This window comes from Phyllostomus hastatus, unplaced genomic scaffold (genome assembly GCF_019186645.2).
Source record: "Phyllostomus hastatus isolate PE091 unplaced genomic scaffold, TTU_PhHast_1.1 phas_contig_549, whole genome shotgun sequence".
Classification (NCBI taxonomy): Eukaryota; Metazoa; Chordata; class Mammalia; order Chiroptera; family Phyllostomidae; genus Phyllostomus; species Phyllostomus hastatus.
In genome coordinates this window covers 3,005-24,343 of record NW_025333907.1, presented here as the reverse complement: position 1 = coordinate 24,343, position 21,339 = coordinate 3,005, and the positions used below count along the sequence as shown (strand labels likewise).

At 51.0% G+C, this 21,339-nt stretch overlaps 3 protein-coding genes and 1 non-coding gene across 9 annotated transcripts; 3 read left to right on the top strand and 1 right to left on the bottom strand.

Annotated features, from left to right (window-relative positions):
• Positions 1-82: 82 nt before the first annotated feature.
• Positions 83-4,432, top strand: TSEN34 (tRNA splicing endonuclease subunit 34). 6 transcript variants are annotated; one of them, XM_045847227.1, is made up of 5 exons: positions 83-199; positions 1,523-1,769; positions 1,985-2,228; positions 2,379-2,636; positions 3,956-4,432. In XM_045847227.1, exons 2-5 carry the CDS (start codon positions 1,527-1,529, stop codon positions 4,141-4,143), a joined length of 933 nt encoding a protein of 310 aa, XP_045703183.1. In that variant the 5' UTR covers positions 83-199; positions 1,523-1,526; the 3' UTR covers positions 4,144-4,432. The 6 variants fall into 6 exon arrangements, with proteins under 6 accessions (XP_045703183.1, XP_045703182.1, XP_045703180.1 ...); XM_045847226.1 differs by lacking the exon at positions 83-199 and adding an exon at positions 498-602; XM_045847224.1 differs by lacking the exon at positions 83-199 and adding an exon at positions 609-801.
• Positions 4,433-5,531: 1,099 nt separating this feature from the next.
• Positions 5,532-5,637, top strand: LOC123824207. Its single transcript, XR_006786672.1, has one exon. It is a non-coding gene; the product is annotated as a U6 spliceosomal RNA (small nuclear RNA).
• Positions 5,638-8,765: 3,128 nt separating this feature from the next.
• RPS9 (ribosomal protein S9) lies at positions 8,766-14,116 on the top strand. The gene is made up of 5 exons (XM_045847283.1): positions 8,766-8,853; positions 9,118-9,233; positions 9,491-9,613; positions 12,639-12,825; positions 13,866-14,116. Exons 2-5 carry the CDS (start codon positions 9,137-9,139, stop codon positions 14,041-14,043), a joined length of 585 nt encoding a protein of 194 aa, XP_045703239.1. The 5' UTR covers positions 8,766-8,853; positions 9,118-9,136; the 3' UTR covers positions 14,044-14,116.
• Positions 14,117-14,865: 749 nt separating this feature from the next.
• LOC123824142 (leukocyte immunoglobulin-like receptor subfamily B member 2) lies at positions 14,866-20,921 on the bottom strand. The gene is made up of 11 exons (XM_045847244.1): positions 20,708-20,921; positions 20,238-20,549; positions 19,731-20,012; positions 19,443-19,528; positions 19,229-19,352; positions 18,622-18,666; positions 17,620-17,730; positions 17,186-17,228; positions 17,068-17,105; positions 16,824-16,876; positions 14,866-16,105 (listed from the first exon to the last, which is right to left on the bottom strand). The coding sequence occupies exons 1-11, from the start codon at positions 20,799-20,801 to the stop codon at positions 15,959-15,961; spliced, it is 1,335 nt and encodes a 444-aa protein (XP_045703200.1). The 5' UTR covers positions 20,802-20,921; the 3' UTR covers positions 14,866-15,958.
• Positions 20,922-21,339: the final 418 nt, after the last annotated feature.

The window sequence follows — 21,339 nt, the reverse complement described above, 5'->3', positions numbered from 1 at the left end:
CGCAAGATCTACCAGCCGAAATACACCACGAGGCGGGGCTTAGTGATCTGAAGGCGGAGGCTCTAGAGTTTCGGGCTCCGAGGGACGCGACTGGCCCGGGAAGAAGGCGGGGTCTGGACGGGATTCCGAATGAGGCGGAGACAGCTTGGAGGCGGAGCTAAGAGCTTCGGTTTTCTTCGGAAGCAGTCGAGTACTGAAGGTCTGTGTTCGGAAGTAGACGGAACCTGAGCTTCGGCCGGAGATGGGCGGGGCCACAGCTTAGGTTTCCTTCGGAGATAGTTCGGTGCGAGTGACCTGGGTTTGCTTACAGGCGTCCCACATTTAGGAGGGAGGCGGGGCCACAGGCTTAGGCCAAGTGAAAGAGGCGGTAATGTGGACTTTCCCAGGGTCAGGGCGTCCTACAGGAAGGGGTGGGGCCCCGGGCCCCCGCTGACGCCCCCAGGAGGGCGGGGCCAGGGAAAGGCGTATCAAGTTCCGAAGTCGCGAACCCGAGTCGACAGGAGGAGGAGCGTTTCGAGGGGCGGGGTTAAGGTGTTTCACTTCAAGGGGAAGGCGGGGCTACGGCCCTGCTGGGAGGGCCCCAGGCTTCCGGCTTCGCGGAGGTGAGGTGTGACGAAATTGACGCAGGGTGGGGGCCTCCTGGCGGTGTTGTGTGGAAGAAGCAGCGCGTGGCGCGCTACATAGGGGGTGGCTCGGCTGGGACTGCGAGTAGGTGTTTACGACTTGACTAACTGGTTCTATCGGAGGACAGTGCCACATTTTGAAGAGAAGCGAGGAGGCGATCGCGCGCCCACGAGTGGGGTGAGCCCGCCCGAGCAGTGAATGGACGGCTGGTGCTCAGGGGGCGGGGCCTCCGGCTGTGTGGCTCGGTCTGGAGGCGGGGACTCCCCCATCTAGGGGACCACTGGCAGCCGGAGGATGCGGGGCCACAGGCTGCGGAAGACCGGAGCCAATGGTGCGCGAACAAGCCAGGGTTCTGTTCGGAAAGGGGCGGGTCTGCTCGTTCCGTTGAGCCGAGGGCTCTCGCACACGGAACTGCTTAAGTTCGGGAAGGGGGAAGGCCTCGTGCTGGGGGAGGAGCCAAGTTCCAAGCCATCCCAATCGGAGTTGGCCTTGGCCTCGGGGTGGGGGTCCCCACACCAGATCCGAACTCCAGGATGGAGACACCTGCTTTGCGAGAGGGCGGTGCAAGTGGACCGCTTGAAGGGGACGTGATCCCGCTGGGAGGCTTTTCTTGGAGGCGCGATGGTACGATGGCGGGTGCTGCTACAGTCTTCGCCTAGACCGGAATGCTGACACCCGTGCCTCGGCGAGGGGTGGGGCCTTGTCTCCCGCCCCCCGGGCCTGGCGGGATCGCCAGGGGGCGGGGCCTTCCCCACCCCCGACTCTGCAGGTGGCAGACTACGCGGCTAGCGAGGCTCTGCCCCGGGAGGCCTAGGGGCGGCGCTTCACTCAGACCCCTGAGGCGGTGGGAGCGCTCCGGGCGGCTTTATTGGTAACCCAGGTGCCCGGGCTCCCGCAGGAGGATGCTGGTGGTGGAGGTGGCGAATGGCTGCTCCCTGGTGTGGGGGGCCGAGGCAGTGCAGGCGCTTCGGGAGCGACTAGGAGTTGGGGGCCGCACGGTGGGCGCCCTGCCCCGCGGGCCCCGTCAGAACTCGCGACTGGGCCTCCCGCTGCTGCTGATGCCCGAAGAGGCGCGGCTCCTGGCTGAGATCGGCGCTGTGACCCTGGTCAGCGCCCCGCGCCCGGATCCCCGCGAACTCAGCCTGGTAAGGGGGGCGGGCTGGGGGCGCGAATTCGACTTGTGGGAGTAGATGGAGACCTGGACTCCGGGTCCCTGAGTGGAGGAGGGGGTCTATGAGTCGTGGATTCTGGGACAACATGGGAGTGGCAGACTGGGATCCACAGGTTCAGGCCCTGAGGTGGGAAGGATCAGGGAGGGCGTACCTGTATCCTGAGGTTGCAGCCTAAGTTTACTTCTCAGGCTGTGGCATCCTACAAGCGCCATCAAGAGCAGGGCTTCCAGGAGCAAAGCGCCCTGGCAGCTGAGGCCCGTGAGACCCGTCGTCAGGAGCTCTTAGGGAAGATCGCAGAGGGCCAGGCTGCCAAGAAACAGAAGCTGCAACAGGATTCAGTGACCAGAGAGAGCCAAGAGGCCAGTGGGAACCAAGCGGCTGGAGAGAATGGGGCCAGTGCTAGCCAGGCTTCTGGAGAGCAGGAGGAAGCAGGTGAGGATGGGAGCTGGGGACCAGGGGCTAGGGGAAGGGGGCGAGAGAACGTTTGGGAGTTTTGGCTGGGACTCGAAGGCCTGGACTCCCTTGGGGACGGGAAGAATTTGCGTATTGGAGTCACCCAACTCTTGGGTTTACCTCCCCCAGGCTCCTCCTCTCCCCAACCAGGGCCTTCAGATGGGGTGGCCCTCTTGCCCAGATCTGCTATGCTCGTCCAGCTAGCCACAGCTAGGCCTCGACCCATCAAGGCTAGGCCCCTGGATTGGCGTGTACAGTCCAAGGACTGGCCCCATGCTGGCCGTCCAGTCCATGAGCTGCGCTACAGCATCTACAGAGACCTGTGGGAGCGAGGCTTCTTCCTCAGTGCAGCTGGCAAATTTGGGGGTGACTTCCTGGTCTATCCTGGTGAGTTTGGGTTGGGACCTCTGGTTGCTGCCCCTTTCTTCACAATCCTACCACATTCTGCATTTTTCCTTTGTCTCATTTTCTTAGCTTCTGAAATACATGGAAGGACAGGCAACACTTGGGAACCCAAGCTTATTTGGAGAGTAGTATAGTAAATTTTATTATCACTTCCTTTCATCTGGAAGATTTAGCTAGAAATACTTAGATATGTATACCAAACATATAAGAAATTTTCATTGCAGGATTCCTTACAGTATTCAAAAGTTAGATAACAACCAGAATAATGACTATTAGCTTAGTGGTTAAACATCACCATTAGCTGTCAGAGAAACCATTAGTAGTCAGGTTGGTATAGGTCCATGTACATTTATTTTTAAAATGGCCAAAGGGAGAAAAAAAGAATAGCTTGTAGAAAAATGTGTATAATAAAAGAGAGAGAGAGAAATGTGTATAGTAAAAAGTGAATCATATTTTATATTGTTATACAGTTATATACACATTCAAGTAAAATAATATGAAAAAAACTTACAACAAAATGGAGTACTAAGTAGACTAAGAGGACGCCATCAAAAAAGTAGAAAAAGGCATGAAAGGATGTACTCCAGCCAAACTAAATGGTTACCTCTGAAAGGGAATATGCATCAGGTATAGATAAAGGGACTTTCTAAAAAAAAAGATTTTATTTATTTTTAGAAGGGAAGGGAGGGAGAGAAGAAGAGAAACATGGATATGCAAGAGATACATGGATCATTTGCCTCTTGCATGCCCTCAACTGGGAACCTGGCCCACAATGCAATGATATACCTTGACTGGGAATCAAACTGGCGACATTTCAGTTTGCAGATGAGCACTTAGGCCACTGAGTCACAGCACCCAGGGTGGTAAAGGAACTTTTGATGAATCAGTTAACATGTAGTAAGGGTGTCTTTACTGTGTAACTAAAAGTTTAAAAAAAATAAATCTGCAGAGAGCAGGTTCCCCTTTTTATTCCCCCTAAGAATGTGAAAAGATAGAGCTACCTGATGAATAGGCAGAGCTTAACTGTTGATTGGAAACTGTCCACTAAGTCTTCTGCAGATGAGGTGAGAGTCTTAGCACTGGGCAATGTATGTGGGTGGACTTTAGTGCCGCTATACTTCTATACTGTTTGAGAAAAAATTTGAGAAGACAAATTTCTGAGCCTAAGGATATCTTGTTTTAAAATACTCACAGTAAAATGATTCACAGCTAAAATGATTCCCTTTCTCTTCCCTATGGGTAGTCTAACGTCTTCCAGCCTGTGCTATTGAAATTGCTGCATTCCTCTCTTCCTTACTCAGGTGACCCGCTCCGTTTCCATGCCCATTACATTGCCCAGTGCTGGGATCCCGGGGATCCTATCCCACTCCAGGACCTGGTTTCTGCTGGTCGCCTTGGAACCAGTGTCAGAAAGACAATGCTCCTCTGTTCTCCACAGTCTGATGGTAAGGTGGTCTATACCTCCCTGCAGTGGGCCAGCCTGCAGTGAACTCGAGACCTATGGGGTGCGGCTGTGTCTGTGGCAAGAGATGGTCCCAAGTTCATCTCTGCATGGAAGGATAGGACACCTTCTGACCTATGATTAGTTTTTGATTGCAGATTTAAAAACACTACATTCTTTTTATGTCCCTCTCTGTTTCAAAGCACTTACTGGCTGTGTTGTTTTTGTAGTTACCTATTTGCAAACTGTGGGCTTCTTGAGAGTGAAGACTGGGTTTGATTCGTCTCTATTTTCTACAGGGCTTAGGTCCCAAGACCCAATAAACTTGTTGAATAAATGTGGAGCTTGTGATTTGAATCCTTAGGACAGTCCTGGGAAATGTGGCCATTTTCATCTTCTTATACAGATGAGGAAAAGCCCAGAGGAGGGGAAATGACTTGACTAAGGTCACACAGCTAGTAAGTAGCAGGACTGGGATTTAAAACCTGGTCTTTGTGACTCTGAATGAAGCCTGAGCCATTCCCACAGTGTTAGACTTCCTTTTGGATTTTCATGAAATATTTCGGATGCATACAAGGATATAAATAAAAATAACACATGAACAGCCCTGCCTGGTATATATAGCTCAGTGGATTGAGCACCAGACTGTGAACCAAAGGATCACCAGTTCAATTCCCAGTCAGGGCACATGTCTGGGTTGTGGGCCAAGCCAGCAGTGGGGGCCACATGAGAGGCAACCACACATTGATGTTTCTCTCTGAAAGTAAATAAATAAAATAGAGAAAGTAAAATAAAAAAAAACAACTTTCCAATCATTTCTGTCTCTGGGTAAAAGCAAAGGCCCCATGTTGCAGGTTTCTCTTTATCTGACCCCATCCATCCCTCTCCTTTGTGCTTACTCTGCTGCTGCCACACTGGCCTCAACAGCATGCTACCATTTCACTGTTTTTGCAACCTAACCTGGAATGTTTTTCCTTTGGATGGCCACATGGTCTTGTCCCTCACTATAGGCTGGTCTTTCCTTCAATGTAACATCTTAGGCCTTCCATGGTCACACTACCTTAAAATTTAACACACTCTGCATCACCCTTCTTGATGTATTTGCCTTACTACTTATCACTATTGTGATTTATAATGAGAAATATATATTTGGTCTTCATCTGTTTCTGGAACAGAGCTCCAAAATCCTTGGAATTTCCAAAAGTATTAAGATCAATGAAGGTGTTTGGATATTCATAATAAACCCTTTTAACCATACCTGAGTTTAAGTAAACAAAATGATTTTTTAAATATACCTAAGGATGGGATCTGGTTGCTAGAGGAACCAATGATTTGATTAGAGGGTTGGAACTTTAAATATACCTCCTCCACCATGGGGAGAAGGGCTGGAGATTGATTGCAGCCAACAATTGCCAATGATTTAATTAATCACTGGGGTGCTCACTTCAGCAGCACATATACTAAAATTGGAACAATATAGAGAAGATTAGCATGGCCCCTGTGCAAGATGACATGCAAATTTGTGAGGTGTTCCATATTTTTAATATATTTAAAAATAATCACTGGGTTGGAGGACATGGGGATTTGGGGAGAGGGCATGGATACTCCCTGCCCTTTCTCCAAATGAATCATATGAATCAGGACAAATGAATCATATTCTTTTATATTTAACCAGAGATCAGGTGAGTAAGATGTTACTGAGTTTTATGAGCCATTCTAGCAGACCCAAGGAGAGGTTTGTGGAAACTTCTGATTTATAGATGATGCATATAGTTATTCATATATTTAATAATTTATTTTTGATATTTTTTGGCAAAATATTCATACGATCTGAAGAGAAACCAGAGTATACATTTAATAATTTATTGATAACTATATGTTGGACTTATGCTAAGTTGCTGATAAGTAGAAAAGATGTGGTTACCGCCCTCCTGTAACCTTTTTGTCTGAGAGATAATCTGTCAACAAAAAAACCCAGAAACAGTCCTGGCTGGTGTGGCTCACTGGATTGAGCACCAGCCTGCAAATCAAAAGGCTGTTGGTTTGATTCTTCGACAGGGCACATGCTTGGGTTGAGGACCAGGTCCCCTGTGTGAGAGGCAACCAACTGATGTTTCTCTCCCTTTCTCCCTCCCTTCCTCTCTCTTTCAAAGAATAAGTAAATAAAATTTAAAAAATAAAATAAAGTAACCTGAAAGATACTCATAGATACAGAGATGGCAAGAGGGTGGGAGGATGGCTGAAGCAATGATCCCTGTAACAGTCCAAAAGGATCAGGACTTGATTAGAAACTGACAGCTTCCCTAATTTTTGTCACTGGTTCCATTTTAAGACCAAAAGAGAAAGCCAAATATCCTCCCTTCACCTATCAAACGGGATGCCTGAAATTAGCCCACCTCCAAGAGCTCCCCAGGCCAACAGCATCCAATGAGGGAACACCTAAAGCCAATACCTTTTCTTTCACTATAAAACTGCCTGTTGTGGTCTCTGCCAAAATTTGAGAGACTGACACTCTCACTCTGCATATACAGTCTTTGCTTTTTTCATTTATTTCCACATTGTGTAGTTTTGGGTAAGTTCTGTAACCATTTTTTGGTGCCTCAGTATTGTCTCTGTGAAACAGGATTAATAATAGTATTAGTACTCTTTAATGAGGGAGGACAACTTCTCTCAGGGTACTCCTTAAGTATGTATCAAGGATTAAATAAATTAATACAAGTAAAATTCTTAGAACAGCACCTCTTACATAGTAAGGAATGCCACCTGTTATTTTTAGTGATAGAAATCATAGGTCATGCCCTGGCTGGTATGGCTCAGTGGATTGAGCACCTACCTGTGAACCAAAGGGTTGCCAGTTTGATTCCTAGTCAGTGCACATGCCTGGGTTTCAGGCCAGGTCCCTGGGAGGGGGGGTGCATAAGGGGCAACTACACATTGATATATCCCTTCCACTTTCTCCCTCCCTTCTTCTTTCTCTAAAAATAAATAAGTAAATAAAAATCTTAAAGAAAAAAAGAAATCATAGTTCACAAGAATTAAAAAAACCCAGAAGGCCCTGGCTAGGTACCATATTTTTAGGACTATAGGATGCATCTCACCTCGGTTTTTGAGGAAAATAGGAAAAAACATTTTGAAGCAAAAAATGTGGTAAAATACTTAATAACTTGTGACCCTGCTCCACTGCTGCCCCCCCCGCCCCGCAGGGAGCCAGGTAAGGTACATTTGGACTATAAGATGCACCCCCATTTTCTTCCCAAATTTGGGGGTGTAAGTGTATCTTATAATCTGAAAAATACGGTAGTTCAGTTGGTTAGAGCATCTTCCCAATATGCTAAGGTTTCCGGTTCAATCCCTGGTCAAAGCATGTACAAGAAATAACCAATGAATGCATCAGGAAGTGAAATAACAAATCAGTGTTTCTCTCACTCTCCCTCTCTTACTCAAAAAAAAAAAAAAATCAATTGAAAAAAAACCCAGATGAAGTGCTTAGTCCAAAGTCTAGAACATTTAAAGTGCTCATTAAACATGATCTAACAATAATTAGTAAAGCCCTTGGTATGAATGGGATTCCTCCAGAGAGGAAAGGACTGAAGGAAATAATCCTAGCGGCTGACTGAGGGTAAGATGTTGACAAAACACATCAACTAAAACCTAAATTCTTCAAGGTGACAAATGGCACCATGGTGGAGCAGAATACATGGCAAGAAGTTTCACATTTTCCCTGCTCTGGGAACGAACCTCAGGATATAAACTGCTGTTTTTGATAAAGCAGCAGAAAGCCTTTTTACCCTTGAGGCTCAAGTATTAAAAAGAAAAAAAAGTCATCTACTTAAAGAGTACACTCTGGACCATCCTATCTGAAGTATCTTCCCTCAGTCATATCAGTAATTAATTTTCTTCGTGGCACCCCAACCTGAAGTGATTATTTCCTTCAACTTTTTTTCCTGTTCCCCTAAGACTCTAAGCTCCGTGAGTAGATAGGCCGTTTTATTCACGGCTATATGTCACCGTGTGGAACAATTCCTTGTGCTGCTGAATAAATAAAGCGAGGCCCACGCTACGGGAGGGCGACTGTCCCCAGAGGTAGCCAGAGCCTGGTGATAAACATTCCAGGAATGGCCAGATTTCTACCCAGATCTTTTTTCCCCTCGTCTGCAAAATCAAGGCAGGCGAAAGTGGAATCCTGTCAGCATGTCAAGCTGAGGCGTGTCTTCTCAGGCAAGTCACACTACGACTCCGTGAATCCTCGCTTTCACTCCTCAGATTTGTAGCCGGGGATCAAAAGGACAGGCTGGCTTCAGGCTATGCTTCAGAGTGAGGTTATTCTGACAGGAAAAACTACCACTTCATTATTCACAGATTCCACGGAGCAGTTTCTAGAACAGTTATGAGATCGCGAAGCTCCAACCCTCTGGGGGTCTTTTCACAGAAGGGCAGCGGACTGAAGTCTAGAGAAGGTGGAGGTAACGTCTCCAACATTATACCGGACTTCAGTCACCACTCAAGGGGCGAAGAAGGTCCCACTTCTGTGGTCGTCCGTGCCCCGACTCCCATCAGGCAGAGAGGAGGTAGCCCTAGCTTTGCAAACACCGCTCCCGCCCGTCCTCTCGCCCCCACAGCGTTTCCGCCCGCCAAAGCCTCTTCTGATTGGTGCAGGTGTGCGCCCTGCGTCATGACGCAAAGGGAGGCAGCGTTGTTATAAGAGCGCGGCCAGGGCGGGTACTCCCCTCTTTCTCAGTTTTCTGGATCCGCGTGTAGGTGAGTGTTGTTCTCTGATAGTTCGGGCTTGAGTTGTAGGGTCGTGCTGGCCATCCAAGTTTTGATAAGGACGGTGACCAGGTTGCGGGTGAGAAGAGAGTGGTTGGACAAGACGGCTACACGTTTGTTGGGTGATTCAGCTTATGGAAGCTTTAGGGAAGGTTCTCGCGAGATCTTTCCTGGGCGACGCGGGATTCTAGCGTAGTTGTGGGACCGCGCAGGCGCCTTCTGCGTTCCTTACGCCCAGCTTTTGTTTCTGCGCAGGCGGGCGAGCGGAGGCAACATGCCTGTAGCCCGGAGCTGGGTTTGTCGCAAGACGTATGTGACCCCGCGGAGACCCTTCGAGAAATCCCGCCTTGACCAGGAGCTGAAGCTGATCGGTGAGTGGCCAAGGCTGGGTTTTCGGGGTCGTGGAGTGGGGGAGGAAGCTAGCACGTGTGTGAGGCCGGCCACGTGCTCCATTTGTTCAAAGTTCTCTGACTGTTTTCCCCCTCCTTGTTCCCCGAATTCAGAATTATTAGTGGTTTAGGAAGATTTTCTGTATCCCGAAGCCTCTTGGCACTACTCCGTGGGACAACCTGTTCCCCTGTCGACTCCCTCCATCCCCCCTCCCTTTTTTTTTTCCTCCCCCTTGTAGGAGAGTATGGGCTCCGGAACAAACGTGAGGTCTGGAGGGTCAAATTTACCCTGGCTAAGATCCGTAAGGCTGCTCGGGAGCTGCTGACACTGGACGAGAAAGACCCACGGCGTCTGTTTGAAGGTATGTGTGGGAGCCCACAGAAAAGCGATGAGGTGCAGGGCTGCTGCGGTTTTAGGCCAGCTTAGTCCGGTGATCAGAAGTGTTAAAGCGAGCCAGCCTTTAAACTTGGCGTTTGATGGGAATTGTGGGGTAGGAAAAGTGGGTCTGGATCCAAATCCTTGCGCTCTTCCTTACGTGTGAACTTTGTTTTACCCAAATATTGGATCTTAGTTTTACTTTGGATTAGACTAATAATGGACCTGAGCTTGGCCACCTGGCTACAGCTGTTTGTAACAACGTGGTTTTGTTGGTGGGATAGACAGTGAAATTTCTGAAATACCTGATGGTGATTGCAGGGTAGGAGCTTGGCTGTGTGCATTTGCCAGTTTCAGTAAGGTGGTTAGGACATTAAGTAACATTTAGCAAACGCCTGGATAGGAGAGGGCTTGTGGATGTGACAGGGAAGAGCAAACTCTTGATTAACGTCTTGCATTTTTACTCTGAGATGGAAGGTTAATGGAAGATTGACACGACTGCACTCAAATTTTAATAGTTCTCAGAATGTAAGATGGCAGTAATGTTAAAATAGCTGATACTTTATAAGAATTAGGTGCACTTTTCTAAGCTCTTCAAATACATTATTTAATCTGCGTTGCAGGCTTGTAGGGGTGGCAATGGATATTTCTCTTATAGAAGAACAGGTCTTCCACCCTAGTGAGACTGGAGCGCAGATTCCTAGAGCAACTCAGTGATGGGGATAGAAAGGGGGGATTTTAGAGGAACTGAAGAAAACCAAAAGTAAAGAAATAAACAAATCGGATGCCTAAGTTGGTCAGTGTATCTTATCTTGTATTCTGGTTATTGAAGAGCTGTATGTACAGATTGAAACAGACTGAAGTCTGCCTTGTAGATGGTTCTGTAACTTGTATGTTTTTTGTAACAGCTTTTATTAGGATAAAATTTGCATACCATAAAATTTACTTCAAGCGCCTTGTTTTGGGTTACCTTTGGCTCCTTCACAGCTGTATTTTTTTTTTAAGTTAAAAAAATTTTTTTTTGGCCCTGACTAGTAGGGCACAGTGGATTTGGGTGCAGGCCTGCAAACTGAAAGGTTGCTGGTTCAGTTCCCAGTCAGGGCACATACCTGGGTTGCAGGCCAGGTCCCCAGTTTGGGGTGTGAGAGAGGCAACCGATTGATGCTTCTCTCCCTCTTTTTCCCTCCTTTCTCCTCTCTCTAAAAATAAATAAAATCTTAAAATTTTTAAAGTACTGATTTTAGAGAGGGGAAGGGAGAGATTGAGAAAGAAACATTGTTCTGTTGGTTCATTTATTTGGGCATTCATTGGTTGCTCACTGGGGATCAAACCTGCAGCCTTAGCCTGTCAAGATGGTGCTCTAACCAGCTGAGCTGCCCTGTCATGGCTCCAGCTATCATCATGATACTGCTTTTAGCATGAGGTCAGGGAATCTAATGATTTATGAGAAGCAGGAGAGGTTGGGAATCAGGCCTACCCTCCTTGCATACATGATGTTTCTCCTAATTTTCAGTCAGGGTAACTAGTATGATTTTTCTCCCATCCTGTGACTATAAGGAAGTGCTTTTATTTTATTTTTAATTTTTTTAAAATTTATTTTTAGAGAGGGAAGGGAGAGAGAGAGAAAGAGAGAGAGAAACATCAATGTGCAATTGCCAGGGGTCATGGCCTGCAACCCAGGCATGTGCCCTGACTGGGAATGGAACCTGCAATGCTTTGGTTCACAGTCCGCGCTCAATCCACTGAGCTCATTCTTATCCTTATGCTAGTTCATAAACCCCTTTGACCATCTCATGAAGGTTCCAGAATCCCCATGGATGCTGATATTGGGTGGGACTTAATCCCAGAGGTTGTGGGGAGTGGGCTGCAGATGGTTCTGGTCTCAGGATTTTCTGAAGATAGTCACAGTGAAACTTACTCAAGCCTATGGTTAGATGACAATCACATGGCAAAGAGATGATTGACAGGTGTCCAAGGCTTGTGTTTTTCCAGGGCAGAAATGGAAGTTGCAAGGAGAAGGCAGCATTTTCACCTTCTAGTAAACCAGCCAGTAAGCCACAGGACAAGGGAGGAGGAGCCTGGGATTCCCACCGCAGGAGGTGTTCCTTACTGAACTTGCCCCACCTGGTTTTAGATCCAGCCTTCCCACTAAAGTGTGTGCCTGGGCAAGAAGCTTCCCTGAGTCTCCCTACATGTTAAAAAGACATTAACACTTAGCAGCAGCGAGCATTTGGTTGGCGGTTCTTTCAGGCACTGACCAGTAGAAACTCAATCCGCACAGATCAGGAGCTGATGCACTTAAGTTCTTGCCTCCTGCTGTAATCACGGGCAAATTGGCAAATTGGCCTTTTGGTACTGAAGTGCCTACAGTCAGCAGGCTTTCCTTCATGTTTTCCCTAGGGGCAGGAAGCATTCAGTTAATGTGGGTCCATTGTTTATGGAGTGTCCTTGAATTTGGTCCTTGAATTTGGTGGTTTTGCTATAACATGGTAAGAACCACTTACAAGGTGAAACTGTCCTTCCTAAGGACAAAGGTTTTGGGCTGTTTCTCCAGTGTAAATGTGCTAATTAGGTGTGAGCCTGTGTGGGGAAACTTGTAGGGCTTTCTTAACTCCCAAATGTTAGCTCTTATGCCCCATGCTTTATCATGGGATCTATAGTTTAATAATGGCAGCCCTTAGTTTTACAGGCGAATGCTAAGCCCTTTTACAGGGATCATCTCAGTTTTTCTTCATGACAACTGAGGAAGGCTCTCCTTTTCCAGATGAGAGCACAGGTGTATGCAGTCACTTGCCCTACCTGGTGAGATGGGTGTAGCCATGGGACCTGCCTTAGGGTTGTGTAGGGCGTCACATGACTCACATGATGGTTGGTACATTGAGTCCTTTGTCAGAATTAGTTCCTGCTTCCCACCAGTGTCCATGATGTGGAGCTGTTGAGGTGGAGGAGCAGCAGGTGTGAGGTCAGCCAGAACCCTGGCTTGTGTTCCATCCCTGTGCCCCTTCCCTCAGGCAATGCCCTACTGCGGCGCCTCGTGCGCATTGGGGTGCTGGACGAGGGCAAGATGAAGCTGGATTACATCCTGGGCCTGAAGATTGAGGATTTCTTGGAGAGGCGCCTGCAGACCCAGGTCTTCAAGCTGGGCCTGGCCAAGTCCATCCATCATGCTCGTGTGCTGATCCGCCAGCGGCACATCAGGTACTACCTCTGGTGGGCTCCTTGAGTCCTGTGCACCCCCCCCCCTTCTGAAGGTTGCTCTCATTGAGCCTGCTGTCCCTGTCTCCTGTGTAGCCCTTGGAGGTGACAAAGGTGTGAGCTCACCTTGAGGGTACAGATTGACCCCTACAAACAAACCGCTCGTGGGAGGCTGGGGGCCACCTCACTACCCTCCATAGCCCAGCGCAAGGGTCACTGCGGCTTGAGCCGTACACCTTGCGAAGGTCTCTGCCAGGCATGCAGGCAGCCGGACAGGTAATAGCTCTGGTGTCTCCCCATTGAGAGAGAGAAGTCACTGGGCCTCGGCCGGCTTGGGTGGGCTCAGCTGTGCCCAGGGCCCACTTGTGAAGTCATTCCAGACCCCGATCCTATTGCATTCTTGTACTGTGGGCGTTAACTTGGCAAATTGGCCACACTCCAGGGTCTGCTGCAGCGCAGATGGTGGCTCAGGGTGGTGCAGTGAAGAGGGCAGGCAGGGCTGGTGGGTCTTTATCTGGGTACTGGTTGCCCTTTCTGTAAATTGGGCGCCATTCGGGGGAAAGCTGTGCAGTACGGGACAGGATGTTTGTCCACGAAATGGGTGCCTCAGCCCTCTCCTAGCCCTGTGATCCGAGGGTGAGAGCCTGTCATGTTTCTTATTGGAAATGACTTCATGGAACCTAGCCGTGGGCTGCTGCTTCCAGGACAGTGAACCTGTAGGGTAACAAATTGAATGTTTGAAAGCAAGATCTTGGGTTTACATGTTGCCACCTCACCTCATTTGCTTTGGGGTCTTGTGTGGTTACTTCTGAATCTCCCTCCGCTCTGTAAAGTGAGCAAGCAGAGCGTGTCTCACAAAGTACTGTACGGATTAGATGGAGACATCTGGTTACATTGACACCAGAGGCCGAGGGATCAGCAGGCCCTGTCAGTGTGGCTGCATGAGTGCAGCTGTGGTGCTAGCCCTGTGCAAGTGAGAGGAGGGGGATGTCTTGTCCAGGGTGGGGTCCTGCTCCCTTCTTAACCTGCTGTCCCCTGTCCAGGGTCCGCAAGCAGGTGGTGAATATCCCATCCTTCATTGTCCGCCTGGACTCCCAGAAGCACATTGACTTCTCCCTCCGGTCCCCATACGGGGGTGGCCGCCCAGGCCGAGTGAAGAGGAAGAACGCCAAGAAGGGCCAGGGCGGGGCTGGAGCTGGTGATGACGAGGAGGAGGATTAAGCCCCTCTTCCCCCCTGGACTGAGGAGTGTCTGATTTTCCAGTTGGATAATAAAACAGATCAACACTTTGGAACTTGTGCATCTCTTTATTGGTGCGGCTCTTATCCTCCCAGCTCTGAACACACCCTCTGTGTAGCATGGAGAAATGCAGGCTGGGTTCTTGATCAGGTTACCTCGAGCTAGTTCACTCACCTGTCAGTGGTTCTTCCTGCATTGGAGGGGCCTGGTTAGGCTGGTTTGGTCAGGTCCTTGTGGGATTTTTAAAAAACTTTTTTAGTGTTTCTGGTATACAACATACTTCAACATCTACGTACACTACAAAATGATCACCCCTGAGAGTTTAGTTACTAGTCATGAAGAAATTGGGAATGCTTCACCAGCTGTGTCATCCTTGCTCAGGGGCCATGCTCGTTTGTGTCTGTCCAATTTTGAGACTGCTGAAGCCGTTGCTGTAAGGTACTGTGACTGTCTGTGGGTGGGGTCCTTGCCCTGTGGCGGCTGCCTACTGAACAACATTCACACACCACTAACATCACAGCAGGGTGGCCAAGGATATTATGAGAAAGGTTTTTTTTGTTTTTTTTTGTTTTTGTTTTTTTTTTTTAGATTTCTACAATTTTTAGAAGGGAAGGGAGGGAGAAAGAAACATCAATATGTGGTTGCCTCATGTGTCCCCTCATTGGGAGCATGACCTGCAACCCAAGCATGTGCCCTGACTGGGAATTGAACCTGCGACCTTTATGTTCACAGGGCCCATGCTCAATCCACTAAGCTACACCAACCAGGGCTGAGGATGGTTCTGAGTCAAAACCAGATGTGACATTGGCAAACGGATTATCTTTAATTTCAGTTAAGTTTAAAGATGAGCATTCTGAACAAATACAATAAAAAAAAAGCTCAAAGTTGAACAATCATTTTCAGGCAGAGGAAGTAGCAAGTGGAGATCAGCATCATCACCCATCTCTAGCCTTTCCCCAACCCATGACAAGGGAAGTCAGGATGAGCTGTGGGGGCAGGGAGGTGCTGGGAACAGGGCTGATCCCATCCACCATAGGCTGCTGGGGGGTTTTTTGTTTGTGTTTTAGAGGGGAAGGGAGGGAGGAAAGGGGAGAAATAACACCTCAACCAGAATGGAACCCTCAACTGAGGCATGGGCCATGATCAGGAATCAACTGGTGACCTTTAGCTTTGTGGGATGATGCCTAACCAATTGAGCCACACTGGTCAGGGCAGCTGGTGAATTTTAATTGGTAGTGATTGACAAGATCTACAGGCTCATTACACAGCTTGTTACAGGGTGGGTGGTGGACAGATTCCTAATTCTGTGTTGATGTGAAGTGGGGAATGGGTTAGTGGCCTATGAAAGGCACCCCTCCCCCTGTGTTTAGAGAAGGAAGACAGTGATGGTCAGGAGGGAGCAGACTTCCTTTTCGTTGCTGAGAAGCTGCATCAGGCAGGGGAGGAAGGGGCTGGATCAGGAAATGAGAAGTATGGAATTGAGCAACCCCTTCAGTGGCTGTAGCCACTTTGTACCCTATAGTTGGTCCCTTTGTGCCTGGGGACTTTTGGGCTCTGAGGTCAGTTGAGTGCCCAGCTTCACAGTGATAGCTGTGGCTCACTGGGGCTGAATTATAGGCCTACCCTCAGCCCAAGGTTGTCACGTGTATAATTCTGGCCTTGCAGTTCCAAGGGATTCTTGCAGTCAGTGGGGTCCCTTAGGGGATGTAGATCAGCCATGTGATGATGGAGTTCCAGAAGCAATCGACTTCTAAAAGGCCCCAGAGCTGCTGAGGGCCCGAGTGAGGTCTCCAGGCTGGCAGGGGCCACTGCTGAGTGTCCTTGGGGGCAGCTCCTGTGCCTTCCAGGGTCCCTGCAGACCCCCTCCCTGGAGTGTGGGGTTAGGATCCTTTCTGGGTTAGTGGACGGCCAGAGTAGCGTACACACTGGGCTCATCTGGGGGCTCCTCTGATGGGGAGGAAGAGGGTACACTTGTCTCCTGTCTGAGGGCCAAGTGGTTCAGCTGGGCGTAGGTCACATCCTGGGAATCTTCAGATGCTGCAGCCTGTGGTGGGGCAGAACAAAGACTCATGGTTGGGGTTGGGGATGCCTTAGGCTGGGGAGGATAAAGGACACAGTCCTGGGGGCCTTGGTCATGACTGCCAGAGACAGTGAGGGGGGTAATCTTCTTGGTTCTACTCTTGTTCTCTGTTCCTGTCAGTCATTGGATCGTTTCGGGTCTAGGGGAGGCAGGGTGTGGGGTCAAAAGCTTGGCAGTGTGAGTCTGGTGCTGGGGAGATAGGAACTGGGCATGGAGCCATAACCACGGGCAGACAGACCCCGCTGCAGCCCTCAAGGGAGTGCTGTCCATGGCTCGTTGGGGCCGAGTGAGCCTGCCATGGTGGACAGAGCGTGTTGTCACCCTGTGTGGGTCCCAGGCTCGACGGGAGAGAATGAACACAGCGAGGGCTGAGCGAGCCTGTAGGGCCCTTTGTGTGGGGTTCAGGAGCACCTCTCTGCAGGCCCAGGGCCTGGATTTCAGCCCCTTGGCGAGGCTCCAACTGCTTGCGCCTGACCTCCAGCGCTGCCATCGCCACTGCCACCGGAGCATCGGCCAGTGGAGGAGACCGGGGAGGGCAAGGAGAGCGTAGTGTTGCAGCAGTTCAGAACGGGTACTTCCAGAGGTGGTCCAGAGTTGAGGTGGGTGACAGGGACATGTGCACAGAATTTGGTGTATGGACAAGTGTGTGTGGGCTCCCAGCTCAGGGCCAGATGGAGCTCACCTGACTGTCCAGGTGTCTGTCCTCCTCAGGCTGTGTGTCTTTCACAACAGCATCTGTTGGGGACAGAACAAGGCGATTTCATCTCTTGCCAAGGTTCCCTGAGATCTCACCCAGCAGAGGCCCAGGTAGGATTAGTTATGTGGCAAAGGTCACAGTATCAGCTTTGTGCTGTGTCACAGCCAAGCCCAGACCATTTCTCTGGGCCTGTCTCCTCCCCCAAGACTCCTCGTCCAAGTTTCCTTACACAAGTTCTCTTCCTGGACGTCAGCAGCTGGGCTGGAGCTGGGGGAAGAGAGAGAGTGTTAGGAGGCTGAGGCGGGGCCCAGACCAGTGGGGCTCAGGGTCTTGGGGAGAGGGCTCACCTCTTCTGCGGTCCTCTGTCCTCATGTTCTGTTGCTGCGCCCACTGCGGGAAGGTGGGGTCAGCTTCCAGCAACCACCCCCCGCCCCCCCCCGCGCCCCCCCCTCACAGACCCTCCCCTGGGGCAGGGCTAAGACCTGCAGAGGACTTAACAACTGAGATCATAATCCCCCACCCACCTCCATGTAGAGAGAATGCAATTCTGGTTGAAGAAGAACAAAACTTGCATGTGTTTTCAAATATTTCATAAGTTTGGAAAAGCCAAAGGAATACTCAAAGATACTTATGCATACACTCTCATTTAATCTCTTTAGGTTTTTTCCCATTGGGAAAGGCTGGAGTTTTTCTTTGCTGACCTTCCTATTTGGTTTAGTTCTGGCTGGCTCTTAAACCCACACTATCTTCTGTGACCCAGGTCACCTCGTTTCCTACTCACTCGATGTCCTGCCTTTGTTCTGACTCCGGTGTCGGAGGAAGAGGAGGAGGGAGAACAGCAGGACGAGGGCCACCGAGACCCCAATCAGGATGCTCAGGGACCATTGGAGACCTTGGGTAGGAGTGATGTCATGAATGAGCCAAGATGCCATTTAATGAGCACCTACTGTGTGCGAGGCATGGGCTGAGGTCTGTCGTTCATCTGCTCTAACCTCACAGCCCTCGTGCACCAGGGATGGCTGACCCACCGACCAGTCCACTGCGGCTCTGAGAGGTTAGCCATGTGCCCCAGGCCACCCAGCCTGGCTGGGGCAGGGCTGGGACTGGACCCTGGGATGTGGGTTTCCTTGTGTGATTGTCACTACTATTATTATTGTTTTTAAATTTTTGTTTATGCTGTCCTTGTATTCTCCAGGGAGAACACCAGGGCAGAGACCTGTTACCACATCCAGTCACCACTGCTCCCCAGCCCTGTCCATCTCCCACTCTGCAGACTGACACCCCAGCCTGCCGCGGTGAGGCCTGTGTGCACACAGAGTGTGTATCTGTGAGGGGTGTGGGTGGTCTGTGTCCTTCCAGAGCTCTAAACAGGGCCAGGCTGCCTGCTGAGGGCTTTCCCTTTGGGGGAGGTGGCAGGAGACCTGTTCCACAGCCCGTGACCTTGACTCGGGAGGAACACGACTTGTCCAAGATCCCACAGATGGGAGGTAGCAGAGCTAGGAGCTGAACCACGAGTGGGGCATCTTTCCCCAACTCTGTAGCTGCTCCTTGGAAGGCTTACAGAGGAGAGCCCAGATACTGCCTGTGTCCCCAACACACACACACACACACATAGGCAATCACACACGTACCCACATGCACACAGACGGAGTAGCCTTTGGAGAAATTGGTCCCAGAGAGAAGAAAGAACTTTTCTCAGGTTCTTATCCAGGAACTGGCTGAGCCAAGACCAGAACTGAGCTTCACTGCCCACCCCCCCGCAACCTCCCAGGCCCTCACTTACCCAACTGGGGGCCTGACTTCGTGGTGGGCTGATCCTCAGGGCCTCCTGGAGAACAGAATGGGGAGGGTGAGGGATGGGATCTGCCTTCTCCCCACTTGAGCCTGGCTGCCCTTCACCTGGGTGGGACCACAGCATCTCCCTCTGCCATGACACCCCCACTCGTCACCTGCCTGCCTCACAGTCCCATGGGGGTCCCCAATATTCTCCCAGCATCAGTGTCTGGCCAAGTGTGCCAGAGTGGGGCATCTGGTTCTCTCTGGGAGCAAGGCCTCTGCTAGTCACCATGCTTGTCCTGGTCTCAGGGTCAGGCCAAGGGCGCTGCAGAAGGAGAGGGGTTGGGATGGGTGCCCCTGGCTTTTCCTCCCTTTGCTCAGCCCGAGGCCTTTCCAACATTCCTGGGGCCCTGAAACTTGTCTGGGCCTCAGGGATGAGGGTGAGGCAAGGGTTTGGTGGCTCTGGCTTTTCCATTCCTCTGGGAGGTGAGGGTCCCCTCGGGCTGACCCTCCTTCTGTGACCCCCCTCGACCTTGTCCAGCCTAAAGATCCCCTGGGGAACAGGGTCCTGAACTGACCATGAAGATACAAGGGCAAGGTCTGGGGCTCCTCACCTGAGACCAGGAGCTCCAGGGGGTCACTGGGATGTGACAGCTGGAAGGGGGAGGAGCTGCGTGAGCTGTAGCACCTGTAGGTCCCATTGTGGCCCAAGGTCACAGGGCTGATGGTGAAGTTGGCCTGAGAAGGGGCAGCTGTGTCCTGCAGACGAAGCCACTGGGGAGGATCCAGGGACCCCTCCCTGTGCAGGTAGAAGGTGTCAGCCCTGACCTCAGATTGACACTGCAAGGTCACATTCGCTCCCCAGGGCACTGAGGGTCCTGGATGTGCTGAGAGGGAGGGTTTCTCGTATATTCCTGGGGAGAGGAGGGCTGTGATGTGCAGAGTCACCCCTCCCCCCATGCCCTTGTCCCTGAGCTGAGGGACCATGTCAATCCCCAGGGACACCGTCTGTGACCCCTCTCAGCTCCTCTCAGTTCCTCTGAGTTTGTGTCTTTTATCTCCATGCTCCTCACTCCCTTCCCAGTCAGGATAGGGGGGCAGGGCAGGGCTCCTCACCTGCAATCAGGATGTCCAGGGGGGCGCTGGGGGCGGACCACACATAGGAGAGGTTGTGTCTGCTATAGCACCTATAGCGGCCCCTGTGGGCGAGGTTCACAGGGCCCAGGGAGAAGTTGGGGCTGTGCTGCCCCTGGAGATACTGGAGGTGTGTGGGCTGTTGGTCCTTGGTCAGAGCGAATCCGGCAGAGCCAGGCTCCGAGTGACACTGGAGGGTTAGGCTGTCTCCAGGCAGCACCATGGGTCCTGGCTGGGCCAAGAGGGAGGGTTCCCTGTACACACCTGGGGAGAAGGTCATTGTCACTCAGGGGACACACCCACCCACTACCCAGGGGGGCTGCAGTGAGAGCTGTCACTTGTCCCTCCCTAAGTCTCCTGCCTGTGATTCTGTCCCTAGTTAAACCAAGTCATGCACCCCTACCTCCCCCAGGGCTTTATGAGGCACAGGGTTAGATCAGATATTTGGGGGCCCAGGAAAGATTTGAAGCCAAGTGTGGGTCACCTCACCTGTGACTTGGAGATGCAGAGGGGCACTGGGCTGTGACCACACATTGGGGTAGGAGCTGGAGGAACCATAGCATCTGTAGGTCCCTCCATGGGAGGATCTCATGGGGCTCACAGGGAAGACAGCCTGCCATCTCCCAGCATAGTACTTCCATTCTGGTTTCCTGCTATGGAGCGGCTCAGCCCCTCCCTCCTTCAGCAGGTGGAAAAGTGTCCCCTGTGTGGACTGAGAGTAGCACAAGAGGAACACGTTCCCTCCTGAGTTCACCACCGGGCCTGGCTGGGCTGAGAGGGAGGGGGGTGGTCTGTATACTCCTGAGGGAGAAGGAGGATCTGAGTTAAAGGGGACCATCACCCCACCTTCCCCAGGCAAGTGGCCTGTGAGGGGTGTGGCCCCTCTAAAATTGCACTCTGTCCCCTTCATCCTTTGAGGAGGAGCCCACAGTGAGGAAGAGACCTGGGTTCCCCCTTACCTGTCACCACCAGGAGCAGGGGCTCACTCCTCTCAGACAGCATGCGTCCAGTGCTGTATGCACACTGGTACAACCCTGCGTACTGTGAGCTCATGGACTGAATGAGGAAGCTGATCTTGTTGCTGGAGGTCTCTGGGATGCTCGTATCCAAGGGCTGAGAGTACCTGTCTTTATACAGACTGTAGCCTTCTGCCTGCAGAGACCCCTGACACCAGATGGCCACAGGGCTCCCCTTTTTGACGATGGGACCTGGGTCAGCCCAGATGGAGGGTTTGGGGGGAACTCCTGGAAAGGAATCAGAGCTGCAGGTTCAGGGGTTTCTTGTGCCCTCAGTTTCCCCAGCTGTCACTCTAAGATCCCTCTCAGATTGGACCATTTCCAAAACCAGTATTCCTAGCAGCTAAGGGGACCCATTGTGCTGAAGCAGGAGCTCTGAGGGAGGACTCACCTGCTTGGACCTGATCCCACCAGCTCCAACACAGCCCTGGAAGAGAGTCCCTGTGAGATTATCCTTAACCCACATGCAGAAGCTCCAGGCCTGGTCTGGGCCCCTGAGTGCTGGGGTCAGATCTGGGGCTGAGCCACCTCTCCTACCCCCATGGTTCTGTCCATACTGAGTCTCCTGAGTCCTG

What these genes read in the sequence shown, in the direction of transcription:
- TSEN34 (XM_045847227.1), top strand. Translation starts at nt 1,527, where the DNA reads ATGCTGGTGGTGGAGGTGGCGAATGGCTGCTCCCTGGTGTGGGGGGCC. An exon ending in ATCCCCGCGAACTCAGCCTG is followed by an intron (nt 1,770 to 1,984) that starts GTAAGGGGGGCG and finishes TTTACTTCTCAG; the next exon opens with GCTGTGGCATCCTACAAGCG. An exon ending in TGGAGAGCAGGAGGAAGCAG is followed by an intron (nt 2,229 to 2,378) that starts GTGAGGATGGGA and finishes TACCTCCCCCAG; the next exon opens with GCTCCTCCTCTCCCCAACCA.
- RPS9 (XM_045847283.1), top strand. Translation starts at nt 9,137, where the DNA reads ATGCCTGTAGCCCGGAGCTGGGTTTGTCGCAAGACGTATGTGACCCCG. An exon ending in CCAGGAGCTGAAGCTGATCG is followed by an intron (nt 9,234 to 9,490) that starts GTGAGTGGCCAA and finishes TCCCCCTTGTAG; the next exon opens with GAGAGTATGGGCTCCGGAAC. An exon ending in ATCCGCCAGCGGCACATCAG is followed by an intron (nt 12,826 to 13,865) that starts GTACTACCTCTG and finishes TCCCCTGTCCAG; the next exon opens with GGTCCGCAAGCAGGTGGTGA.
- LOC123824142 (XM_045847244.1), bottom strand. Translation starts at nt 20,801, where the DNA reads ATGAGCTCACAGTACGCAGGGTTGTACCAGTGTGCATACAGCACTGGA. An exon ending in GACAGAGGACCGCAGAAGAG is followed by an intron (nt 17,106 to 17,185) that starts GTGAGCCCTCTC and finishes CTCTTCCCCCAG; the next exon opens with CTCCAGCCCAGCTGCTGACG. An exon ending in CGTCCAGGAAGAGAACTTGT is followed by an intron (nt 16,877 to 17,067) that starts GTAAGGAAACTT and finishes TGTCCCCAACAG; the next exon opens with ATGCTGTTGTGAAAGACACA.